This window comes from Vicugna pacos, chromosome 1, assembly GCF_048564905.1.
Source record: "Vicugna pacos chromosome 1, VicPac4, whole genome shotgun sequence".
In the NCBI taxonomy this organism is placed as follows: Eukaryota; Metazoa; Chordata; class Mammalia; order Artiodactyla; family Camelidae; genus Vicugna; species Vicugna pacos.
Window position 1 is genome coordinate 53,682,288 of NC_132987.1, and position 20,385 is coordinate 53,702,672.

At 47.8% G+C, this 20,385-nt stretch overlaps 1 protein-coding gene across 3 annotated transcripts in view; it reads left to right on the top strand.

The window, feature by feature from the left end:
* VPS8 (VPS8 subunit of CORVET complex) overlaps nucleotides 1-13,154 on the top strand; it is a 223,960-nt gene extending 210,806 nt beyond the window's left edge. For all 3 annotated transcript variants that reach the window (XM_006201017.4, XM_072962166.1, XM_072962169.1), the window contains 2 exons: nucleotides 11,177-11,257; nucleotides 12,554-13,154. In XM_006201017.4, the coding sequence (XP_006201079.1) occupies nucleotides 11,177-11,257; nucleotides 12,554-12,703 (231 nt within the window). In that variant the 3' untranslated portion in view covers nucleotides 12,704-13,154. The remainder of the gene's footprint in view (nucleotides 1-11,176; nucleotides 11,258-12,553) is intronic.
* The last annotated feature ends 7,231 nt before the right edge of the window (nucleotides 13,155-20,385 follow it).

Below are 20,385 nucleotides of genomic sequence, written 5' to 3' on the forward strand. Positions count from 1 at the left end.
TGCTGGGGTACCCTGTTCTCTCGTCTTTCACGAGAATGCAACATACTCATTCCTTCAGCTGCTGGGAGTTTTAGCAATTGATAACCTTCAACTCATCCTTCTTCAGGAATTGCTCTCAGCTAAAGAGATCTAACTTACCAACAGTGACAGCCTCTTCCTGAAACAGCGTGACTGTCGTGACTAGCGATTGAAGGGTTATAAAGGCCAGAAGACCTTGTCTTAATGCAGGACCATTCTTCAAGGCTATCTTACACCAGAGCTCTCTTTAGGATCACCTGGGGCCTCTGTTGTGATTGCATCACAGTTTAACGCCTCTCTGCCCAGTTCTGCTTCCTGTACTTCCCCATAGGTTCTGTTCCAAGCACCCACCAGTAACTGCCAGCACATAGATACTCCATCTCAGAGTCTTTTTTCCAGGGAAGCCAACTGGTAACACCTTGTATATAATGTCTTTTTTTTCCCCCTTTGGCTGCTTCCAAGTTTTCCTCTTTATCTTTGGTTTTCAGCAATGACATGCCTAGAGGTGACCTTCTTTATTTTTCTTGGGGTTCATTAAGCTGCTTGGATCTGTATGTTTTAATATTTGCATCAAATTTGGAAAACTTCTAGCCATTCTCTTTAAATGTATTTTCTGCCCCAATCTCCCTCCTTCCAGGCCTCTAATTACATGTATATTAGACAATTTAATGTTGTTCCCATAGGTCAGTGAGGCCTTTTTCATTATTGTTACCTTATTTTCTCTCTGCTTCAATTTGAGTAACTTCTACTGTCATATCTTCTAATTCACTGATCTTTTCTTCTGCAAGTATCAAATCTGCTGTGAATTTTTCATATTCGGTATTATACTTGTCAGTTCTACAATTTACATTTCTTCTTACCTAATATAAAAATGTAAATCTATAATTTTTTGTCTAAGTACTACATGAGCTGCATCCTACAAATTCTGATGTACTTTCATCATCATTCTTCTTGAAATATTTTCTGTTTTACCTTGTGATTTCTTCTTTCACTTATTGGTTATTTAGAAGTATATTATTTTAATTTCCAAATATTTGAGGTTTCTCTAGATACATTATTGTTAATGGGTTTCTGATTTAATTCTGTCATTGTCCGAGAGCATACCCAGGAAGATGTAAACCTTTGGAAAGTCACTGAGACTTTGTTATGAGCAAGCGTGTCATCTTCCTATGTGAACATTAATTGTACATTTGAAAAAAAAGTGTAATTTGCAGTTTTGGGTGTAATTCCTATAAATTTGCCTGTAAGTGAAGGCAGTTGATAGTGCTTTTTATATCTTCTGTATGCTTACTGATTTTTTTTGTCAAGTTATTTTATTAATTACTGAGTGTTAAAATCTCCAACTATGATTGTTGGTTTGTTTCCTTTTCATCTATTTATTTTTTTGACTTAGCTGAATTTTACTCTGCTATTTTGGGGGGAAGTTATTTGAATATTTTTTAGTATTTATTTTAGTTCTGTTGCTTCTTTGCTTTATTTTTTAGTGGTGGCTGTAGGTATTACAGAATACAATTTTACATTATTACTGATTAGTGTTAATATTTTACTACTTAATGTAAAATACAGGGACCTTGCAATGCTATAGGTTCATTTATTAACCTCCCATCATTTAGTGCTTTTTATAGTTTCCATTTCTCTACTGGGGTTTTCTCATGTATTGAGTTGTTAGGTCCTTTAAATCCTTAAAGTATTTATAAAATAAATGTTTTAAATTCTTTGTCTGCTAACCCAGTGTCTCTGTCACCTCTGAGTCTGTCAGTTTTTTTTCTGGCTGTAAGTCATGTTTTCCTGCTCTGCATACCTAGACTTTTGATTGCATGCTGGGCATAGTGAGTAGTATGTTATCATCTGGATTTTGTTGTCTTCCTTTAGAGATGTTTGAATTTTGTTCTAGTAGGTTAATTTACTGTTAAATCAGCTACATATTCTTGAGGCTTATTTTTAAGATTTGTTTAGCGAGGTCTAGAATAGTCCTGCTCCTAATATGTGGCTTTTTTATGGTCTCATTGAACACCCAGGGTCTTTCCACTTCAGCTGGTTAGTAGTATTCCCAGCCCAGCACTCTGCAACCTCCAGAGGATCCTATTATCTCCCAGCTCCCAGCAGCTGTTCTCTGCCAGGCCTCTGGAGTCTTGCCTGCCTACGTGCAGCTGAGTATCCGGCCAGAAACTTAAGGGAACACCTATATAGATTCCTGGAGCTTCTTGTCAACTCAACTTCCTCCTTTTCAAATTCTTCTCACTGTCCAGCCCCAAATTCCTGTCTCTGATTCCTCAGCTCAGCAAGACTGCCATGCTCTCCTAGGACCCTCCCTCCCTGTGCCACAGTCTAGAAAGTGCCTCCAGGTAGAATTCCAGGGACATCACGGACTCACCTTGTATGTTTCCTCTCTGTCGAGGATCACATTCCTGCTCTGCCTTTTGTCCAAAGTTTGAAAACAACTGCTATCTATATTTTTTGGCTAATTTTATACTTAAGTTGGGAGAGTTAGTCTAGTTTATTTCCATTACTTTATAACGGCAAGATTTGGAAGTTTCTAGTTTTTTTGGTACAATGAACAATAACTTAGTCATTTTTCTCAGTTCCATCTTTGGACCTCTCAAAGAAACGGTCCAAAGCATTTCTCTTAGCAAATTGGTGTCTAAAATAACTAGAGTACGACTGCAGTGCAGCAGGGCTCTTCCTCTTTGCTTTGCAATTACATTGTTAACTTGTATTGGGCTTTGCTCATTTCAGAGTTAAACTTTCTTTTCCAGGGTTGATTCTGTATTTCTCTTGTTATCAGGCAGTCATTTTTAGGTCTATCCAGATGGGTGGGAATACTGAAACTGAACATGTTTCATCAGTCATATCTCTCACAGAAAATCATTAAAGTCCCTGCCCTTGGAGAAGAGCTCTGTCGTAATTGCTGCCCTACAGCAGCATCTATCAAGATAGTTATTTGACATTCTTCTTAAGCAATCAGTTAGATAATCAAAACGTAGCTAGGCCTTAATTACACATAGGAAATGAATGCTTTCCCTGCCCTTTTTTTTTTTTTTTAAATAAGACAAAGGTGGGGGTGGGGGTTCTGACTAACAGAAAATGCCAACCTACTGTGGAGCTTTCTTTGTAACTCTAATTCCCGTAACTTTGTAATTCCCTCTCCATCTCTGTCTCCATCTTCCTGGGCCTTTTCTTGACCCTTCATAGGCCTGGTGGGATGACTTTCTCTTAACTAGGAAGCAGAATTATCAAGGATCCCCCGAAGGAGGTCAGAGACCATCAGTGTTTAAGAGTGTGGTGTAGATACGGACCCCAGCTAGTCCTGGTCTGTTCCTGACACAACATTCTGGGTCCCTTGAAAGTGACTTTCTGTCAGGCGTCTTCCAGACGGATGCCACGAGCATAGACGTGGAAGAAACCTACTGCCCAGACTCAGATCTGGGCTCTACCACCATCCAGAGGGACCTTGGGCACATCGTGCACCCTGGGACTAAGGATAACAGGAGAACTGACCTCATAGAGGTTTTGCGATGATTTATTGAGATGAGGTAATACATGTTCAGCGCGTGGAACAGGGCTGGCTCACATAATTACTTGTTCAGTAATTGTTACCCGTGGTGCTGGCGGTGGTTACACCTTTTCACACCTTACAAGACTTAAGTCAGCATTCTCTTCCTCTGCTGTGAACTCTCACTGTGCTGTGTCTTTTTTATTGTGGTTTTGAAGATCTTAGTTTTTAATGAATATTTTTTATTCAGCCTCTCATGGTTTCCATCTTCGACCTCAGATACTCTTGCCTTAGAGCTGGGATCACCACTCTAAGTGAAATTTCTTTGAGAGATGTTCTGCCCGGTGTTTCCCTCCTCTCTCCAGTCGGCTTAGCAAGGTACCTGCTTATTTTATTATTTCTTCACCGGATTCATTAGCAGCTGTGAGCTGCCGAGAGTTCTGAGGCTTTGGGAAACGAGGGTGTATGAGAGGTCATGTTCTGTTTAAACTGTTGTCTGTGGGAATTTTAGGAAAGGTGTTTTCTGTTTGCAGATGGGAAAGGAAACAATGGCTTATCTCTGAAGTCAAAGTTTCATTTTAGGCAAAAGTGTTAAATATTAAGGAACTCTAGTTTGAAACAGCTTGCGTGGTAGTAAAAGTCTGACTCTATTAGGTACAGAAAGATTTGACAGGCCGAGGCAGGCGGCATTCTGTGCCCTCTGTACCCCCATCCCCACCAGCACATCACAGCACCGCCAGCAGAAGCCGCCTAGATTGAAGAGACAATTATGCTGCAGAATTAAACCAAGAGCCCCACGTCCTTCACAAACTAGGTTCAGCCCTCTCATGTGTTCATGTGGGAAGACAAGTAGGAAGGGAAATGTTGAGATTTTTATTTCAGCACTTATTTATTGTGGAGAATAAGAAATGAACAAGCAGAGCTCAGTCCCTGTGACTGTCCCCATCTCTGTGTATGACTCGGAAGGCTTTGTGTCCAGAATCCGTAGTGTTACCCGTATTCCTAGGAACCCAGCCTTCAGGGTGGCAGGGATCACAGTTGTTTCCTGTATCAAAGCTTGATATGCTGGTTGCAAGGCCCGTGGATCCTGGAAGCCCTCGTTTGTTTTCTTCCTTCCAGCAGATGTAATTACAGCTCTCACTTCCACCACGTCTGTGAGTCACTGAGCTTTGAAATGTGCTGGTGCTACGTCAGCCAACGGCCCTCTCCCTGGGGCTCTCCTAGATCATCAGCACCTCATTTTCCACCAGATTTACTTTAATGCTGAGTCTTACAAGGTCATTTCCAGGGCCATCACTGCTTCTTCGTCTAATGTTCAGCTACAGTTTAATTTTCAGCTCTTATCATTGGACTTCATCACACAGGAAGAAAGAAATTTATGCTAGCAGATAGTATTGATTGTTTTTGTTTCTCTTCCAGTTGGAAAAATCACTCCTAGTCAGTCCTGGGCTGGTGGGTGAGATAGTCTGGAAAGAGTGCTTTATGTTTACAGATTTGTCAAACTGAGGCTGTGTTCAGGTTTTGTTGCTCCCACTTTTTTTGTGTGCATGACATTGATTTGACAAATCAGTTTCTCTGATAGCATCTTACTGTTTCTCTTCAGGGCTCTCATGAGTCTTTGTGACAGTGCCTCTAGTTGGTTGGCCTTGTTTACTTCTGACGATGCAATAAAGCCATGATTAGCTTCAGTAAACATCAGTATCTTACTTGAAACGTTCATGCCTTAAGTGCTTATTATCTCATGGTGCCCACATCTTACACAGATAGTAAAGCGTGGCCCATGATGGCATTGCACTTTGATAAATTGGAACACAGACCTAGAGGAGTGATGAGACCTGTGCAGGTTATATAGGGAGCTGAGATGGGATTAGAGCTCAGGTTTCCTGCTTCTCAGCCCATTCTTTCTTCCAGGCATTTCTCTTGGGAGCAGAGATAACACAATCACAGTAGTCACTGCCATTTACTGACCATCAAATAGGTGCCAAGCCCATCCAGGATCACTAATCCTCCCAATTCTGCAGAGTAGTTTTACAGCCAAAGAAACTGAGAGAAGCTAAGTAACTTGGCCAGAGCCACTCCCTGATCACTGCAGAATCCAGGTGGACCCAGGTCTGTCCGAAGCCACCCCTGTGTTTGTCTTCCTGCATTGCAGGGGGTTTAGAAACACGCCAGTGACTATGTAAGTAGAAAGTCTGCTTGCCCTTCCCATCCCTTCCTCCTTTTGACCAGCAGATAATTATCTCATGGCTGCTCTGTGCCAGGCAGTGCTGGGTGCCAGTGGGTGGGAGAGAGAGCCTGTCCTGAAGCTCTCCTCCCACAATGCTTTCCCTCCACTCTCCCTTCTCTCTCCCACAACATCCACCCATCCCTCTTGCTAGCAGGTGCGCCAGTCTTGGCTGCGCCATGCTCTGATGTCTTTCTTTCCATTTCGTTGGCCACATTAGATTAGGCATACACGACCAGTATCGCATGTAGACTGGGCCCTCCAGTTAATAACACTGAGAACTTCCCAAGTCCTGGGCATTTACCAAGTGCTCCATGTGCCTCACTTTCTTAATCTGCTCAGCCACTTTATGGGGACAGCTATTATCACCATCCTTATACTACCAAAAAAAAAAAAAATAGCAGCTAGCTCACCAGTAACTGTAGTGCCAGTGACCAGTGATGCCGGGACTGGGCTCAGGCAGACAGGCTCAGGAATGCAGGCTCTTGCCCTCCAACTGCAGGCACTGAGGGGGCAGGTCTCAGTCATACCGGATGGAGGGCTTTGCACTAGGACGTGCTGGAGTGACAAGAGAAAGGCTTTTAACCACAAGTCCCACTGGTTTGGTAAGTTTTCCTTCCTTCTTAAAAGGGTTGGTATTTTCTGACATTTGAAAAATAATCCTTTCCCCAAAAGTGAATTAAATATAATGAAATAGATATTTCACCGAGATACAGGACAAACATGCCAGAAATCACAAAGAATCTTTAGAAAGTCCAAGTTCTTAGAAACGGAAGACAAATGTCAGTGATTTCACGCTGGGCCAGAGGAGCAAGCTGCTGCCCGCTCTCACACCTAAATGGACAGCTCAGGATAAGCCAGGGTGTGGGACTGTTGAGAAATCGTTGAACATCTGCTGGGTGTAGAGCATTGGGAATAGAAGGATGAATAAGATAAACTCTCATATTCAAGGAGTTCACTAGCTAACGAGGAGTCAGATAATTACACTACAGTGAGCGCAACAGTGTAACTGCAAGGAAAATTTTGACGGTATATGCAGACAGCGTGAGACCGTGTTTCAAACAAGGCCCCTGGCAGGCATGCTATATGTGGTTATTATACCTCAGTAACCTCTCAAGTGTTGCGTATCAGACTAGAGCAAGGGGAAATATTTTTGTGGGGTTTTTAATGTCCTGGAATCTGTAAACTCCTCTGGATTTACTCATCCTTATTCCCCAGGTGCTGATATAGTAAGGCCCTAGAAATATTTGCTCAACCACAGAACTGGATCCCTGTTCAGGAGGCCTGGGGGGAGGGGACAGGAGCCTGCAGGGGGCAGGCATAAACCAGCTGGACAAGCCGCCTCCCCAGGGCCCTGTTCCTCCCCTCATTCTTGCCCCACCTCACTGTTCGAACCCGAGACCCATGGAGAAGAGTACAGAAATCCTCACCTTAGTGACTTATAAGTCATTCCCTGAATGTTTCCATTTTAAAAATACTCTGTCTTGTTCCAGGAAGGATTTTAAGAGAGGTAAGCATTTCCTGGGTCCTAGGCACGTCTACAGATGGCTCTCCTGTTTCACCTCAGATGACTTGTTTTCAGATACTTTTCCACAGAGACAGTACAGCTCCACCAAGAATACGGTGTCTCCACCCTGCAGAAACTTTGCTTCCAGAGGGTCCCAGGGCAGCCCAAGCAGGCACTCCTTAGTTCAGTATCTTGCTGTCCAGGATGATGGCCTATAAGAAACGACCTGTCACCTTCAGTTATTTCACACCCAAAGAACAACCATATTTTTTAATTCCTGAAGGATGTTGTTGGAAAACCCCTTCCTTTGGTATCTCCAAGGAGTTTAAGAGCTTAGAGGACTAAGATAACAAGCCTCGGTGCCACCGTGATCGGGTATGTTGTGTTGAAATTATGGGTCTGCATGTATGTGTTTACACACGTGTGTGTGCACACTTACCTGTTTGTTACTCCAGCTTTTCTCCTAGGACATGGGGGCTAGGGTTTATAAGGTAGAGGACCTGGTTATGACCCTTAGTTAGCTGTGAATTTTTCATTCAGGTTGGGCAGGTCGCCAAGCCTTCTCTTCCTCAGTTCACACAATCCTGTTCACCTGTGTAGTAAGGTAGGTATAGGGCTTGCATTTCAGGAAGATTCAAAGTAAACCATGGGGTAAGAATATTCTTAGTAAATTTTCTTATTATACCCAACGGTTGCAAAGATGCATGAGAGCTTAATGGATGCTGAAAACATACCTAATCGGGATACCTTAGAAAAAGAGAAATGCTAATTGGTTGATTTGGTACAGCTGAATCAGGAGGCAAGTGCCCATAACCTGAGAGTGTCCTGCTCCCATTAGGGCTCAGTGAGGACAGGAAGTCCAGCCGCACTGAGCTGTTCTAGGTACAGATTAGCACACGGCTGCTTCAAGTGCAAACTAAGGACCAGCTCGGGAGCATGTGAGAAACGCAGAATCTCAGACCCCACCCCAGACCTTCTAACCAGAATCTGCATTTTAACAAGATCGCTTAGTGATACTCACGCACATAAAAAGCTGGAGAAGTGCTGGATTAGAAAACATGGATTGGACCATCATTTGAGACTTCTGCACCTCCTGTCTCAGTGAGCAAACTCCTGGGGGCTAGAGCCATCTACTCTGTGCCTAGAACAGACGTCTCTGCCATGTACTGTTGCCGGGGTGGGGGGGGGTGGAAAGCACGATTCTGTTTTTAACAGTAGCATTTTTACTTCTGATCTGACATGACCTTCACTTTGCCATAGTGATTTGAGTTGGCTTCCAAAATAGATCCAATTGGATGAAATAAATAAGGAAATCTATATTTTTTAAAACTGTTCGCCTATGAAAATAATATAAAACCAGGTTATAATAGCACACGTAAATGTTTGCCCCCAAGCCCTATCCAGCTGCTAGTCTTATATAGCTGACCACTTAGCTTTGAGTTTCCAAGTGACAAAAGCAAAAAAGAAAACATAATTAGTAGCAAGTCTGCACAACTAGTAACTGTGCCCAGCAGTTTTTCTCAGCACAGGGTCTGATGGGAATTCTGCACAGGTGGCCTGCACAGCTGCATCTTCATAGTGAGTACAGTAGTACATTTCATGAGAGGTTTTTCCTTACATTATCCTTTCAAAGCAAAGGGCTGTTTTATAAAAGTATAAGGAGAGGTCTCCCCTTGCTGCTTTGTCATTTGCTAACTTGGCCTTTACAACCTTCTTTTTAATTAACCTGCCTTAACACCCCCTCTCCCCACCCAGGGCACCTTACCTAGACCATTCCCGACTTGTTTCCATTTGGACCCTCCTTGTTAAACTTTATCACGGGGTAACCAGGGAATAAGCAAAGGTGTGATCGAGGCTTGGTCCCTTGTCACAGGGACTGTGGTGAGGTTTGGAATGGCCAGTGAAAGGCACCTGTCGTCCTTGTCCTTAACCCACCCTGCTCCCCAGTTCATGCCAGTAGTACTGAAGGGACTCGGAGAATCAGGGCAGGACCATGTTTTCTCTTTTGCTTGCTTGTGCTCAGTTTGCAGTATTTCTCAAATCTTCAAATTATCTTTAGCTTGGAACTCCCCAGTGTATCTTACTTAGTATCTACTGGAAGTGTGATACTCCACACACTTTCTCTCCAAGAATAGGATCATTTTTCCTACCAAAGTCTATTGAGAAAAAGTATTTTTACAGCGTCAAGGCAAGTTGAAACATTCTCAGATTAGGGACGGTCCCTCCCTGTGTCTGGCGGACCCAAGGCGTGAGTCTAGAATGCAAAGCAGGCCCCCTGCAGTCTGTCCTCTTCTCTTTCTGGCTGCCCTGCTCAGGATTCCCTTCAGACCATCCTCAGCCCACTGAGAGCACTGGGAAGAACTAAGGCCACTGTCCCCTGGGCTGGTCTCCGAAGCTAGACGTTACCTCTGCAGCATCACTGCGGGACTCCAGGGGCCCATGAGCTGTGACCCTCATCGTGGACAGCTGCTTTCTGGGTCTCGAAGCAGATCCTTTCACCTAGTTAGGAAATGAAGGTGTGAAAGAATTTCACACTCACTAGCGTGATTTATTTCAGGGGTAGTGTTTATTTCCATTCTGTCTTAGCTCTTAGTAGGTTTTCCCCCCTAAGGGTGGTGAAAATTTTGAGGAAAAAAGTCAAGTCCTTTCTGGAAGACAACTTTACATAACCTCTTAAAGTTTCTGTATGTAATGCTTTTTAAAGTTCAGATCCTGGAGGGTTGGGGGGCCGGACACGGCAGTACCTTCCTGCTAGAGTGGCGGTGAGGATTTGACGAGCTCACCCACGGAGAGTATGCAGCACACGGGGCTCGGCTGTGGTAAATGCTCAGGACGTGGTCAGTCTTCTGAGTGGTGGTATTTGCTCTGTGCCTCCCCTGTCGTCCACTCCACCACCCTGTTCTTGAACGTCTTCCACATCCTGGACACAGGCATTTGTTTTTTATCACTGTTTTGGTGGCTGTTCCTGCCAGGACGTTCATAGAAACAGACCACCTCTTGCAGCTCCCTTCAGTCCCACAGCCTCGCTCAGCCCCATAGATGCACTCGTGTCAACACCCAGACCCTGCATTGTTGAAACCCTTCTGAAATTATCATTTAACTAAGGGTGTCCCTAGATTGTAATAAAAGCTGAGCCCTGGTGGGGTGCCAGCCGGTTAAAGACACTTTAAATAAGGATCTTGTCTAATTTACTGTTCAGCAACCTCACAGAGAAGAGTCATCCTCTCAAGTCAGAGAAGGGACCTGCCTAAGATCACGTGGCAGGTTAGTGTCAGAACTGGAATTCCAGCTCACCTCCGACTCCAAAGCCTGTGGCGGCTTCTGCCAGGATCCCTTTTGCCCTCTAGCTATGCGTTGGATCAGATCCACTGAGTAGGACCACAGTGTTGGTGCAGTAACAGGTGGAGCAAAGCAAGCCTACTGGGGGAGCAATTAGACTTCCTTCCTCCAAAGCAGACTAAAATCGCAGCCCTGTAGGTGGCTACCAGCTTTACAATGAGGCAGGGAAATGACGTTGTTTTTCACATATATTGTATCCCCACCACCCGCACAAAGAAGGAGCGTCTTTGAGCGCCTTACTCGGTGAGGGATAAGGCGGGGGAGTGGGGAGCGCAGGGCTGGGTGGAGCTGAACTGCTCTGCACAGTAAAGGCAGAGAGGGACCAAGCAGCCCTTAAGGAAGCTCGTCAGTCTGGAAAAGCTGGAAATCCTGGGGTGGGGGGGTGTCCCTAGAGAGGTCCACCTGCAGCTGGCACCAAGGGACTGAGGAGGGACACGCCCATTTCTGATTACTGTCCAGTAAAGTATCTCACCAGTTGCTGGAAGCATGGATTTTCCTCACAGGAACGAAGGAAGCGCCACATCCTGGCTCAGCCTTGACCAAATCCAGAGGCCTCCCCTGGGGGTTACTAACCTTACTGTTCTTGATTTCTCAGGCAGCCTCAGAACCTGTTCTGGATCCACAGCAAATCCAAGCATTTGATCAGCTTTGCCATCTCTACCGAGGAAGTTCCAGGGTAACGTTTGTGTGGTTGTTTATATTTCCTATCCATAATTACTGTTTTAGTAACAGTGTCCTCAAGTCCTCACTCCAGCCTCCTCCTCAGTCTGTAAAGTGCCCTGGCCTCCCTGTTATGGCTTGTGGAGCCCTGACCCCAGGGAGCACTCAGAACTTGGCAGAGGATGCAGAGGAAGTGGAAAGATCTCTGTCCGTTACCTGCCATGGGCTGTGAGGACACAGAAGGGCATCTGTGTTTATCCTGCTTCCAGAGCAAGCAAGCATAAGCCCAGTCCCTCATCTAGGACCCTTTATACTGATGACTGCCAACCTGCCCTCAGCCCCAGACTCTGCTAGGCATCTGCATTTGTTCTGGCCATGAAGGATGAATGCTAAATTAAAGTGGTTTAACCAAAATGGAATTGGAAATGCAGGCATCCCAGGGCAACCTTCCGTGAACCTCTCTCCAGATTTCTTCTACCTGTGGCTCTGCCATCCTTAACATACGGCTTTTACTCACATGGTTCAACATGGTTGCCCCAGCTCCAACCATCACATCTGCATTCCTGCTAGCAAGATGCAGAAAAAGGAGGACTATAAGCCCTCTATTTAAGGACAGTCCCTAGAAATTGTATACACCTCTTCCACTTACCTCCTTTGTCCAGAACTGAGACACATGAGCACACATAACTGTAGTTGGGATTAGGACAGTTGGTCTTGATTCCAAAAGGCCCTGGGCTAAAACTTACTGGAATCCTGTAGCTGTAGAGAGAGTACAGATTTGGGAGTTCTCAGCCGTCCTGCCACTATGTGAGTCTGGGGGTTCCAAGGCACTTCAGAAGCATGCTCATTACCTTTCCCTACCGGCTCTTCCTTGCTTGTGCCTGCCTCTGGGTGGCATCCTGTCATCCAGTCCCCCAGAGCAGTAGCCTGCTGGTACCCTGGGCTCCTCCTCTCCACACAGTGGGGGTTCCTACTCAATAGGCACCTTCTCTACATCTCCTGGCCATTTCCCTTTCCAACTCACAGAGGCCACTGTAGGTCTTCTGTCACTTCTCCAGGCTGTTGGGTACCATCCCTAAACCCAAGTCGTGTTACCCCCTTGCTTAAAACACTTTCCTGGCTTTCCATACTTGAAAGTAGAGTCCAGACTCTACCCTCTCCTCCACACCCTAGTCACCCCTAATTTCTAGCTGGGCCAGATTTGTCCCTGAGCTCTTCTTGAACCGTCTTGAACTCTGCCACCCCATTTAGGGCCCCCTCCCAGACTCTCTGCCCCACCAGCCTCGGTTGATGCATGTCCCCTCCTTTGCAGCTGGCTCTCCTTACAGAACTCTCCCAGAATCGCAGCAGTGACAGCTACAGGCCGTTCGGTGGCTCCCAGAGTGGCTCTGCCTTCAACAGCATCTTCCAGAAGGAGAACTTCCAGCTGCAGCTCATTCCCCCGCCCGTGACGGAGGACTGAAGCCTCTGGGGAGGAGGGAGACTCGCGTCTCTTCCTGGTGCTGCTGCAGCATCAGCACCAGACTAGTTGATTCTGTTTTGCTCATTAAGCAGATGACTGTCACCTACCTCCATCCAGTCATTTAAGAAAATTCGTTTTGCCTGTTGGGCCTTTTTCCTGTTTCCCCTGAAGCACAGAGAAGCAGCACAGCTCCCGCAGCTGCCATTCCAAGTCTGTCACACCCCATCCCTTCCAGCTGGTGGGCGACACAGAGAGAGGGAGGGACGTGACCTCCTGCTGCGCTGGGACAGGGACCGGGTCAGCTCGGCACAACACAACGGAAACCTGCACTGGGGGGGAGCGAGGAGCCTGCGGGGCTGGTGTACCGCCTTGTCCATGTGTTTATGTTACAACCTGCTTAAGTGTAAGGCCTGCCATTTCTAACAATAAACGCCTCCTGTTTAGTCCTGCAGGCCTGCTGGCTGTCTCGCTCTCCGTCTATCAAGTCGTAAAGGATGTTTAGAACCCTTGTTGCCCTAGTTCAGTTCTAGTAGCTCAGTCAAGGCCCCTGACTGTGGCAGCCCTGCCTGTCTTCAAATGAGCAACTGCATCATAGGCCCATCCGTCCGGGTGCTCCTCTGACAGCGACTAGGCTGCCAGAGCAGTATTTTTACGCTTCTTGGCCCAGGGCCCTTGGATGTCATGGAACCAATAACCGCAGGAGGTCGCACCACACACGCAGGATGAGGCGTCCGCCTCACGGGCGCAGGTGCTCCATTTGCACTTCACTCTGGACGGGCTCCCGGGAACTGGCTGTGAGGCCCAAGCCACTGAGCACGCAGGGCGGGCCCACCCGTGTCCCGGCCAGGAGCCCATGGTGCTCCTAACGGCCCAATAACTAGTGAGCACCTTCTGGGCACCAGGCAGCATGCTGGGTCCTTTCCATGTTCATCTTTTCCAATCCTCCAGAACAATCCCCAGGGGACAGATGCAGAAACCAGATACAACTTTTAATAGAAAATAGATCCTGCTTCTGCCACAGCCTAGCTGTGATCCTCAGCAAGTCACAACCTCTCTCGGCTTCAGTTTCTTTGTAAAGGAAGGCCATGGTGGTGACTAAATGAGAGCGCCTGTGAAAACAGAACTCTGCAGGCACGCAGCAAACGCGCCAGAAACGTTAGCCTAACGCTTACACAGAACTACTCCCAAGATGGCAGCACGAGGAAGCCACACTAGGGGAAGTGACCACCGACTGGATACCCGCTGCAGCCACGTGACAGTCAACCCTGTTCTACAGACAAGAAAGCCGAGACTCAGACGTGGGCAATAACTGAACCAAACGCACACTTGAGAAGTGGCAGAGCACAGATCTGAACTCAGAGCTGATTCCAGAGCCAGTAATGCCACCTCCCCAAATTCTGTATCAGAAGGTTTCTTGAGCCTAAAATTAAGACCAAAGGGGCCTGATATTCTCAAAGCAAACTTGAGACTGCCTGCCCTTCTTCACTCTCTAAAGAGCCAAGGCAGTTTACTGAGTATCGGAGCCCCATTCAAACCAGGACCCATGACACCACCAAAGCGCTCTCCTCCAGTCCCTTTCCTAGTTTATCATCCCCAATAGTCTCTGTCATTCAAGGCACAGCACCACTGACTAAGTGACAGCAGCTTTAGATCCAGGTCATGCCTTCTGCATTGGATTTGAAGAGCCCTCTCGTCTCATCTGAGGGTAGATGAGAAGCTGACCAAGGGCTGGGCAGTGCTGGGCCCAGTCCCTGGCCCTCATGGCACTTACATGCTCTATTCTGCAGCAATATGGGTCCCACTTCAAAGCAGTTCCTTGGGGACAGAGACTATCTGGAAATCTATCCAGGCTCGGGCAGCAGCAGCAGTGGTTCTGCTGACATGACCACGGGAGCTCACTGAGGGGCTGGGGCTCCCTGTATCCAGGAGCAGCAGCTCTGAGCACCCGCACCAGCCCCAGCACCGAGCTCCAGATGCTCTTCCAGGCCACATGCCCACCACTGGACTAGGACAGGTGGTAAAAGGAAGGATGTGGGGAGGGAGGTTCTAGGCACCCACCAGCTACCATGTGAGGAGGGCAGGTACCTGGTCTGAGCCGCCTTCTTCCATGCTGGCCCCTGGGGGGAGGGAGAGACGAGCTTCTGAAAGGAAATCAGGATCCTAAGAGGAGAGGGGAGGGACTCTGGCCAAAACACAGCTGTGTCCATCACAGCCTGTTTCTCCTTTGTACGTGGTAAACAGTAAGTATTTGAATGGACCATCTGAAAATGGTCACTCAACTCACAGCTTGAGCTACTGCCCCGCCCTCCTGCCACTGGGGGTGAGGGTGGGGAAATGGTCTCACCCAGTTCCCCATGAGAAGCAGAATGGACCGTGGAAAGAAACCTGGGCTGCCAGTCAGGAGCCCCGGGTTCTAGGCACAGCCCCCCACGGCTCAGGTGTGAGCAGAGGAAGGCTGCGACTCTTCTGAAAAATAAAGACGCATCTGCTCCGTCTGTAGCAAAGGTCCCGGTGACGTGCAAGAGATGCTTTATAAAGGCAACACATTACCACCCAGAGCCTGGTGAGTGGGGAGGGAAGGTGTTTGTGGATGAGGGAAGCCGACAGGGGCCTCATCAATGATGAATGTGGCTGCGAATAAATAATTCAGTGCTTTGGAGATCCTTTTAGAAGCAGTATGTTTCCACTCAGCTCTGCCTGCTGAAAATGTTTTTCCAAAGGTGCATGTCCAGAATCAGACACCTGTGACATGCCCAGAGCTGCAGGAAAGGCCTGGTGTGTTGCCCTCCGGGTAGCCCAGGGCAGACTCCAGGCCTGGGCAGTCTGACCACCACTGGGCTCCAGGGGGCTGCCCCGGCTCTCCGAGGGCTCATCCTAGCGAACCCTCCTGTCCGGGGCCTCTGTGGCCATCTCCTGGCCACCAGCCTCCTCCACAGCCCAGCAATCTACCAAGCCTTCTCCACTTCTCCATGAAGGTGGCAGCTGGACTCACCTTGTTTCCATGCTTGCGTTTTCCTGTCTGCCTCCATCACTCCTGAAGGAAGGATTGTGTTTGGGCCACGCCTTGTCCTCCATAGCACAGTGCTGAAAGCTGGGTACCTGCCACTGTCTTTTAAGTCTCTTTTTAAAGTAAACCTTTTATGGGCAGAAATGTTCACAAACCACGTGTGAAAAGCTAGATTACTTCATGGAGTGAACACACTGGTACGACCAGCACCCAGATCAAGCAAACAGGAACGACCAACACCCCAGATGTCCCCTGAATTTTCCGTTCATCACTCCCACCCCGCAAGACAACCACCACCCTGACTTCTAACATCACCTGCTTTGAACTTCATTTTTAAAAAGGTACATTATTCTTTTGGAAGTAGCTTCTTTCATTCCAGTTACATCTGTAAGATTTGTCTATGTTACTCATTCTCGCTGCTGAATAGTCTTCCGTTGTATGAATATACCATAACTTACCCATTCTGTTGCTAAAGGGCGTTTGGTTTGTTTCTAGTGGTGGCCCATTACCATTTTTCTTCCTGTCTTTTGGTGGCCGTATGTACACATTTCTGTTGGGTATAAACTTAGGAATGACTTTGCAGGGTAGGAGGGTAGGTGCTAACACCTCTTTGAATACATGCCTCCTGTGTAAGTGACTGAACATCCACAGCTTCGGAGGCGGTGGGATAGGTAATACGCACATGCCGCCCCCTGCAGTCCCTTCCCAAGCCTGGTCTTGCTGCACAGGCCCTGGCTTCAGCCTCCTGCCCCAGCCAGGGCCGGTTAGCTCAGGAGCCAGTGGGGATGGGCCTTGGCTTCACTCCTCAGTAACTGAGTGAGGCCAGTAGCCCCCATTCCTACCTGACATCTGTTCCCTCAGAACTCTGCACTACGTACATCTCAAAGGTTAGTATTTGATCCTGATAGTCTTAAAGGGCCATGTCCCAGCCCCTAGCAAACTGGAGGACCTCATGGTTTGCCCTGCCTGGCCTCTCCTCTCTCTCCTGAAGAGTGATTTGGCCCATCATTCTTCAAAGCTCCCACAGCCCACCTCCACCTGAGATGGTGATTTTTGGTCAACTCCCTCCCTTTGTCCTCCCCATCACTGACCTTTCCGTCAGTCTGTTACTGCCTTTCTGAGTGGCTGTATCAGGCATAACATGGGGCCAAAGTGATTTCCTGTTTGATTCAGGAAACACATTGCAGCTCCAGGAATCCACTGCCTCTCTGTGATTCTTGGATATGTCGGCCTAAGAATAAATCCTCTGGGGAAGAACTGATCTCTTTTGGAGCCCCCAAAATGTGCAAGGACCACAATGAATTCTTGGACTCCCTGATTTTATGCTGACCTAGTGACCTGTCCAGAAGCACCCACTCTGGGCCCACTGACCCAGGACCTTGGGTTCCTCTAGAAACCCAAATCCCTGGTGTCTTCCCATACTCAGTGCAGCTTCTAAATCATGCTAGAGTTACCCCTTGTTATTTTAGATTCCCAGGAAAAACAGGCTCTGTGGATTCCTGTGCAAATCCAAGCCCACCCTCGGGAAGCCCACCCTCCAGACAGTGCGGAACCGCAGCCGACTGCGTGGCCGCTTAGAGCACTGCGCATACACTGTGGTGGCTCTTCCAGGTCCTTCTGCTGGTACAGGGGTGCACCAACATCTGCTTGGTGAATTTTGGCATCGCAGTTCACACAGGCAGATTCTAAACACTGGGGCAGAGCCCAGCCCTTTGTCTAGTACGTGGGGCCCTAGTTCAGGGCTGGGTCATCAGGCAGGGTCTACACAGTGCCCTGGAGTAGGCTGGCCCTGGGAGGCAAGCCTAAGGGGGTGATGACCAGTGCTTACCACGAGGAGCAGTTGGTACCTGAACCGGGCTGGGAGGGGGAGGAAGCAGAAGTGGCTAATACCAAAAGCCCTATGCGCCGAGGCCAATTCCCGAGAGAAGTCTTAGATCCTGGGCCACCCCTGAGCCTGAGGCAGCATCTGGGTCTCGTCTGGGTCTCAGGTCAGAGCCAGTTCGAGGTCCAGCCAGGAGAGGCAGAAAGTCACAGCAACTTGGCAACAAGGGCAGCACCAGGTGATGCCTGGAGGGCTGGGCTGTGGCTCCTGGATGCCCCCTAATCCCTGCCTAGAGGAAGGGCTGGTGGTGTGGGCGGGGCTGGGAGGGCCTCTGGGCCTCAGGTCAGGGCCAAGAGGTGAGTGTAGGGGAGCAGTGGAACCAGGCCTAAGCAGGGCAGGTGTGACTGCTGGGCCTCAACAACAAGGGGTAACACCGGCTGGATTTGGAATCAACAGAAGTTTGGAGCTCTGGCCCTGTCACTTACTTGCCGCGTACGAGTAACTCACCTGCCTCTATCGTTGACTTAGCTCTCGGATGCTTCAGCCAAAAACTCACAAAATTATCCTGTCCCGCCTGTCACACAGAGTTGCTGAGTTTGGCAGACAAGCTGACATCCAGGAAAATGCGTGTAAGTCCCCTTCAGAACCTGCAGGGCTTCGTGGGCCCACGATGGGGTGTTTCCTGTCGTTACCTTGCAGTGGCGCTCCAGACCTCCTTCTCGGGATAAGCCAACTGGGATTTTACACTAGGTGACAGGATAGGTGTCACAGAGGACGAAGATGTCCCACTAGAGCCCAAGCTTTCTGATCTCCTATCCCTAAATTCATACAGTTTCGGGCTGGGGACTGAGGACAGTAAGAAACAAATCCCCTCCTCTTCTCCAACCCACTGGCCCAAGAACCTTCCAGCGATGGATGAAGGCCTGGAATGAGGTCACTGCCTGGGGAGGCCGGGTGGATCCAGGACACACAGTCCTCAGTCCAGCCTTCAGTCCCTGCCACCGCAGGCGGGGGTGGGGGGTGGGAGTGCATTGCTGCCCAGACTCACCGGCTCCCCACTTCCTCCCACAAACCTGCAGAGTCAGGCTCCACCGTGCTCACTGTCCTAGGACTCACGATCTTCAAAACAGCTTACTGGGTGTGTTTCTGATGATAAAAGTAACATCAATTCATTTTAGGAAACCAGGAAAATTTGAAAAAGCAAATAGAAAAACACCATTAATATTTGACAAATTTACTTTACCTTGTTTTTCACTTGTATTTCCATCAAATTCCCTCATCTGCCTGGTTCCTGAAGAATTCCATCTGACTTCTAATTGCCCCTCCTTGAACCCCACCTCGGGGAGCCTGAGTCCCGAGGTCCTGTCTTACTCCTTCATTCAGCAGAGTACTGGGGGTGGGACACCAAGGGTTAAAAGCATTACCAGTTCCCAGTGATTGAACTGTAATGAGGAAGAGATGCTAAATTAAAGTTTATTGCAGAATAAAAGTGTGTGTAGTCAGCATCTGTAAGATGCGACAATGAGATGCTTTCTAAAACTTGGCAATACAATTTTGTAGAGTTAAGTAAGTGTAATGCACACAGAGTTGAAGAGATTAGCTGTCTGCAGAAGTGACTTTAAAAGACAAGTTATCTCTTGTGAAGGCAGAAAGAGCTAGCCTAGAATCACGATTAAACATGGAAAAAGCAATGGCCTAGTCAAAGCACTGAGATAGTTGCAGAAAGACGGGGTGTGTGTGTGCACACTTGTGTGTACACGTGTGTGTGCTGGGGGAGGTCCATGTGGAGCACAGAACTGGGGGAGGGAGGGAGGAAGCCAGACGATGTCTGGATGAGGAAGGCGTCAGCTGGGTTGCAGACAGGAAGGAAGCACCCTATATTCTCCCCTGGCTCAGCCTCCAGGGACCCTGAGAGTAAGAAGGGGCTACAGGAAGAGGCAACGCAGGCAAAGGGCCAAGAGGGTGAGCTCCACGGCCAAGGTGACTGCGTTCAAACCCGCCTCCCACTTAACTGCAAGTTGGGCCACTTTGGGGAAAATGTTTCTTTCTTTTTTTTTTTTTTTTTCCTAAATACTGTGTTAAGAACGCCCTTTAACCAAAAATAGTGGCTTTCCTTCAAAAATGTCTACCTCGTGAGGCCTCTTCCTGACTCGCGAAATGGGGCTGCAGGCAGGGCTGCTCATAGAAGGTGGGAAGGTGGCTGCTGAGCGGTCATTCTTAATATTAACAGTGATGTTATTTCTATTAACAATAAGTGAATTTACTCAGCACTCAGCAGTGAGGTCATTTAATAAAAGCCAACCCCAGAAGCTGTTCTTTCCTCGGTGTCAATAAAAAAAATCAAGCTCCTGGATCCGCCAAGCTGAGGCCTGGCCCCTGAGCCTTGCTGACCAAGCGGCCGCACCCCTGTCTCTGCAGGGCAGGGGTCCCCCTGGATCCTGACCTGCCCTGAGAACTGTCTTATACAAAATGGTATGAACTGAATACACAGCTTGTAGCTTCGTGGAAATAAACAGTGTTTGTGGGGAATGTAAGTCTTATGTGCATAAACCTAATGCAGCTATCAGAAAAGTTCTTACTATAAAGGGCTCTAGGAGTTAATCCTGAGTGGTGGCTACGAGTGTGTATTATGGATACCAATAATAATCTGCACTGTTTTTGTAAAGTTCAAGTGGAATAATGATGTGAACAGCTTACTTCCTTGCACAAAGTAGCACTAGATATGTTTCACATTTTGCAAATGGGGTTTTTGTTTTTGTTTTGTTTAGCTCACAGTGTTGTTATTTAAATCAGACAGAACCTCTCCGAAGAGGGGTGGGGAGGGAGGATACTCCAAACTCCAAAATATCAGAC